We start from the raw sequence: 6,844 nt of genomic DNA, 5'->3' as shown, positions 1-6,844 counted from the left end.
CATACTCAAAGCGTACCGGCTTCTGGCGGGAATATCATATACCTACGTGACTCTCACATCCGCTTAGGAAACGGGAAAACGAACACATATTCTTAATCGAGGGGAATGATGCAAGTGCGTCACGTGGTTTAGGAATGCTACGTGTAGATCTTCAGGCAGCGAGTATTGATTTGTCGGAGGGAAGGCAACGCCCTTTGTTCCCGCCGCCGCGATTGGCCGACGCGCCTCGCACACCCCCGGCTGCCCCCGCGACAGCCACTCGCGCCGCACTTCTCACGCGGCTTAGGGAGACCTTCCGTAGAATTGGGTTGGAGCCAGGAGCACCGGTTGGAAATCGCCAATTGAGAACCCTATTGCTAGCCGAAGAGCAACAAATCCACGCACGATCGAAACCGGAGCGCGTCGAGATGCAAAATGTTCCCGGCGAGAAGAAGGGAAATTTTAAATGTTTAAAAGGGAGCCGGGGGGGGGTGCGCGCGTGACGTCAAGGAAGGTGACCGGGCACCAGCAGACGGCAGTTGCGCGTGGCTGGCGGAGCAGCAGAGGCACCGCCCCCCTCCCCTTCAACTCCTGCTGAAGTGAGCCTCAACCCGACTCAGACCAGGCAAGGCTAGTCGATAAAACCACGGTTCGAGCGATGATGGAGATAGTCGCTGCGGCGGATAGTGACGAGAGAGGACTGTCGCTCCTCAGAGTGGTCAACATACTGCAGAGGGTAGTGGTCTTCCTTCACTCCTTTACGGTCGATAAGACAAGAGGTCAAACATCCACGTCCACGTCAGCCTCTAAAGCACAACAAATGCCTGGAATGTCCGAGGAAGAAGTTGCCAAAAAGGTAGGAGTCCCAGCGGCGAGGTCCCCCAGCCTTGGGCCCAGACGTAAACATTAACCCGGAGGTGAATCAGACCCTCCAGGTGCTGCTGTGCCGTCGCCCTGCTCTCAAATTGGCGTTAGAACGGTCCCACGGTGCGTTGGCCATGCTCAGGGTTTGTTTTCCTAAGGTGCAATGAAAGAAAATCCCCGGACCCACTTACTGTGGCATGTTAATTCATAAGTGTGACGCAACGTCTGTATTCTGTAATGTTTCCATGATATCCTACTTAAAGTGTGAAGCCGGGGTCTGAAGGCGCTGCTGAACGACACTTCAGAGGCCCTACAAGCACGATATCCGTCTTGTTTCTTACGTAACTAGCTGGTGGACAGCAAAAACGGCTTCATGGACTTTTACACCAAAGTTATGTTTACGAAGAATTCAAGTGCGTGCAGTACGAAGCTTTTAAATGTTCAGCATTTTTTCACTGTTAAATAAACTTTTGGCGAACATTTCCACTATGAAGTTTGTTTTTGTTTTGTTTTGTTTTTTTTCTGGTGAACATTACATGTTTTGGCTTCCGGTACAAAACATGTGTTTTATTAAGCAAACCATACGATATTAAATTCCAAACTCATATCGTAGAACTGTTTGAAAAACTTTGGCCGTCATATTTTAACGATAATATAACATATCGCCAACACACAACACACCGTGCAGTGAACATAATGTTAAACCAGGAACTGAAGATTACATCCGTTTAATTAACTATCTTGTATGCCAAGTTATCCTTAAATGTCATTAAAATCTAGATTCTGAGAAGGGAAATTCCACCATGTAAACCCGACACATATGTGCACGGGGAAGTTCGCAGTACAGCGCTGTACATTCTTTAACCATTACCTGTTCTTGTGCTTGGTGGCCGTGGCGCCACTTTCGGCATTTCTTTCGTGCTTTGAATTCGAACCTAGATTTTTACCATGTTACTTTAAATTTGCTTTGTATTTTGGTGATGAGGTGTATGCAGATGCGTCAAGATTGCATCGTTAGCGTATGTTTAACTTCATGTATCAATTTGCCGATGAAAAATGTAACGAAAATAATTTTTCTAAGCGAGAACCAAACCTGAATAATGTAAAGTACAGCCGGTCGTCTTTGAAAGTATTTTAGATCCGTGTCACATAAGCCTGCCAATATAAACCTGCCTTGTGTCACTCTAGATGGGGGCTCAGAGAAACGGGTTGTGCCGGTGCATCATCACAGCATTTTTATCGTTGTTTGTGAAATACTATTGCCTTTGAACGTGTGAAGCACCTTGCTGCATAGTTCTGGTTGTAAGCATTTGCAGAATTCACTTGCACACAATCTCTCTCTCTCTCTCTCCCTCCCACCTTTCCTCCCTCCCTCCCTCCCTCCCTCCCTCTTTCTAAATATATATACATTCCCTCTCTCTCTCTCTCTCTCTCTCTCTCTCTCTCTCTCTCTCTCTATATATATATATATATATATATATATATATATATATATATATATATATATATATATATATATATATACATGTGTGTGTGTGTGCTCATGTGTATGCGTATGTTTATGTATATGCACATGTACACACACACACACACACACACACACACACACACACACACAACACACACACACACACACACACACACACACACACACACACACACACACACACACACACACACACACACACACATATATATATATATATATATATACATACATACATACATACATACATACATACATACATACATACATACATACATATATATTTTATGTACATATGTATTTATATCGTGGAAAGGAACTGGGGACCCTACCACGTACTCACTCCAAAAGCATCACAACATGAAAGTACAATTAAGTATCATGCTGTGACCACGGCGACTCAAACATGAACCTACCGTAAAAAAAAGAAAAAAAAGGAAAAAAAAAGTATTTATATATGTATACATATGTGTAGATATATGTATATATGTAATATATATGCATATATACATATTCATATATATACATAGAATTTATATATATATATATATATATATATATATATATATATTTATATATATATATATATATAATGTGTATATATATATGAATATATATATTTATTTATCTATTTATTTATGTGTGTGTGTGTGTGTGTGTGTGTGTGTGTGTGTGTGTGTGTGTGTGTGTGTGTGCGGCGTGTGTGTGTGTGTGTGTAACACATACACAAACACTCACCCCCGACTCAAATGTTGCAGACACCTAGTAAACACATGCACATGGCTCTTCATATTGATTTCCTCGAATCTATCGTTTTGTACTCTTGTGTTAAGTCTTTGACTCTGTCCGTGAGCGTAGCCTTGTACAGCATGTTCCGTGTAAGTGTGTGAAAGAGGAAACCGCTCCTGCAGCGAATCGGACACCGCCTGGAATCTAGTGTTTCTGAACTAGAGTTGCTCTTGTTGACTAGACTTGACTCCTGGCGGGCTTACTGACAGCCTTTAATTCAAAATGTATGTCCGTCTATCAGCTTGTATAATCAAATTAATATTCATTGGATCTATTCATGAATTAGAATAAAGCCTGTGATCGTAACCTTGAACTTGCCACCGCTATTTCCGTTGCGTCACTTCAGTCGCTTAATTACACAGTATAATGTGATTAAGCGGCACACACGTCCTTAATCAGCGTCTTAGCTCGTCACCCAACAAGTGGCAGGCTTCAAGTGCGATTGCAACATCTGCCAAACACTGTACAGTCTTAATCGCTTAACTCGGCGACAATAACAAGGGAAAGAGATATGCTTCCATGCGTCGCAGCAAATGTTTGATCAATGCCCCGAAGAAATCAGATCAATATACAGTGACATCTCCTCAGTCTTACGTAATTCTGAGTGCGTCACGTATAGCTAGTTGACGAGGAAGATTTCACCATAAGGATCTAGAGCTTAGGAAAGGCTTATCAATTGAATTCCTTGGTTGATTAGGGCTACGGGACATGCTTGTCATTCATAAAGGTGACAATGTTGGCGTTACTGATTCTTTATCGATTTATGTGGATCTTTGTTTGTGGTTGTTTATACGGTTATCATACTTAAAACTCATATTGCTTTAATTTTTAGTAATATCATCATTATTATTGTTTTATGTTATTGTTTGTTTATATTATCTTTAGTACTCCAGCCACTGTTATGTTATTAATGCTGCCATCATTCGTTGTTACTGAGTGTAGTAGAGACGTAAACAGTAGTAGTAGTGGTAGTAGAAGTGGTATTAGTCGTAGTAGAAGAAGTAGTAGTACTAGTAGTATAATAGTGGTAGTAGAAGTGGTGTCAGTCGTAGTAGAAGTAGTAGTAGTAGTAGTATCAAAAGTAGCAATGAAGCTCCATGGTCATTATCATTTTTATCATATTTGTCATTCTGATCGAGTTATTACTGGTGTTGTAAAAGAAAGTTAATATCGGTGCTGTAATTATCCTTTATAATCTGCCGTTTTGTGGAAACACTTTGTTGCTGTTGTTAGCGATAAAGAGGATGTTTTACCTTAGCGATAATATTAAGACATATGTTGCTCTTGTTATTGTATGATAATTTTGTACTTATTACTAGGATTGTTCTTATGGTTGTTATTGTTGTTATTATTATGATTATTATTATGATTATTTCACTTTTATTTAATTTTTATTTGTTATTTTTTATTTCTCATCTCATTTTTTTTCTTTATTGTATTTTTGTTTTTAATTATTATTTATTTTTTTTTTTTCATTTTTATTATCATCATATTTAATATCGTTCCTGTTACTATTACCATTATTATTAGTGCTATCATTATTATTAATACTTTTATCGTATATTTATTATCATTGTTATTATCATTATGGTTGTTGTTGTTGTTGTTATTATTATTATCGTTACCATGTTTATTATTGGTTTTATATTATTATTATTATTATTATTATTATTATTATTATTATTATTATTATTATTATTATTATTATAATCATCATCATCATCGTCGTCATCATCATTATTACTCATACTATTATTATTATCAGTATTATTATTATTATTATAATAATAATAATAATAATAATAATTATTATTATTATTATTATTATTATTATTAATATTATTATTATTATTGTTATTATTATTAGCAATATTATTGTTATTGTTATTGTTGTTGTTATTATTATTATTATTATTATTATTATTATTATTATTATTATTATTATTATTATTATTATTATTATTATTATTATTTGTTGTTTTATATTTTTTATTATTATCATTATCATCATCATATGCATTATATTATTTTTTTATTTCATCTTTGTGATACCGTTCTATCATCATCTTAGTTTCACATATTTGTATTTTTAATCTTATTTTTTTCATTAATATCACTATTACTATTATTGATATTATTATCATTGTTATCATCATCATTATCATCATTATTTTTTATCATGATCAACTTCCCTATAGTCATCGTTATCGTTGTAAGTCGTCATAATTGCTGTTCTTATTAATGTTACATCTTTATTATTATTAATGTTACTATTGATGATATTGCTGTAATGCTACTATTAGTAGTAGTAGTAGTATCATTTCATTAATTATCATTTATTATATTATTATTATTGATATTGTTAATATTATTGTTATTCTTGTTGTTGTTGTTGTTGTTAGTGTTATTATTTTATAATTATTATTGTTGTTGTTGCTGTTAGTGTTATTATTATTATTATTATTATTATTATTATTATTATTATTATTATTATTATTATCATCATCATCATCGTTTTTTATTATTGTTAATATTATTATTATTATTATATTATCTAATTATTATATTATTATATTTATTATAGTGTTTTTGTTATTGTTGATGTTTTTATTATCTTTATTATTTTTTATTGTTTTGTTGCTGTTATTGTTATTATTATCACTTATCAAGCAAATGTATTACGCCATTACCTCACAATTTTTGTTGGTATTAGTGTCATTATTGCGATTATGATTATTATGTACATTGCCATGATTACTATAACTGTTGTTGTTATTTTATGATTGATGTTATGGCATTGCTGTTGGTGTTACTATAATAATAATTATTATTATTATCATTATTATCATTATTTTTATCATTATCATTATCATTATGACCATCATCATTACTTAGCTTCACTATTATTTTTTGATACTAGCGTTGTTCAAATTGGTATCATTATATACCCCTCATTTTCTTACTTTCGTTTTTTGTTCGTTTTCGCATCGTTAATATATATTCATATTCTTACCGCCAACGTTATCTTCACCATTGTTATTGCATCATCATTGTTATTCTCGTATAAGACACGGCGTGGCGCTCTGTAGAACTGTTCAGGTAATGATACAGATGGAAGCATGTCTCTCGTAGATATGTTCCGTAGTTGGTGTCCCGGGGGCGTGTCCTTCCAGAAGAAACATTGGCTTTTGCGTCTGGCCTTCACAGCGAGTGTTGCTGAGTGTCCAGTGTGTCAGATTATTATTGGTTTTATCGAGTGAGGCTTCAGGTTGCAGCTCCCGTTTTAAGGTGACGTAAACCCTGAATAGGATGAGGAGGTTACTTATTCTAGGCTTTCTTTGGTGTGTCCTGTATGGGTGTCAGTCGCCGGGTTGGCGTACGTTGCAAAACCGAGCTGCGATTTTCTTGTGATTCCCCATCATCGATTGCCGTCTTAACTTCTCGTGAGCATAAATTCAGTATTCGAAAAAGCTTGCCATTTTTATGATAAATAAGGATTGTTTATTTGTCAACTAAATAAGGGACATGCAGCTTTCGTTCCAGTGAGCTCCGTTCCCTTTCCAAAAGCGTTCGTCGGTCGCGGCGCCGGGCTGAGCGAGCTGCCGAGGCAGTCCAGGAGCGCAGACTCACGCGGTCTCAATGACAAGTAGAGGTCACGCATGCGGCCGGGGACTGCCGGTGAATGGGTCAGCTCAGGTTGTCCAAGGTCACCAATAGACGATCGTG

At 36.1% G+C, this 6,844-nt stretch overlaps 1 protein-coding gene across 2 annotated transcripts in view; it reads left to right on the top strand.

The window, feature by feature from the left end:
* The first annotated feature begins 303 nt into the window (after positions 1–303).
* Positions 304–6,844, top strand: part of LOC119573130 (hexokinase type 2-like) — a 23,368-nt gene continuing 16,827 nt past the window's right edge. The window contains exon 1 of one of the 2 annotated variants that reach the window (XM_037920181.1): positions 304–835. In XM_037920181.1, coding sequence (XP_037776109.1) covers positions 638–835 — 198 coding nt within the window. In that variant the 5' untranslated portion in view covers positions 304–637. The remainder of the gene's footprint in view (positions 836–6,844) is intronic. The other variant, XM_037920182.1, reaches the window with a different exon arrangement.

The sequence above is a fragment of the Penaeus monodon genome, chromosome 5, assembly GCF_015228065.2.
Source record: "Penaeus monodon isolate SGIC_2016 chromosome 5, NSTDA_Pmon_1, whole genome shotgun sequence".
Lineage (NCBI taxonomy): Eukaryota > Metazoa > Arthropoda > Malacostraca > Decapoda > Penaeidae > Penaeus > Penaeus monodon.
Note: the sequence above shows the minus strand (reverse complement) of the source record. Positions and strands in the feature narration are given on the sequence as shown.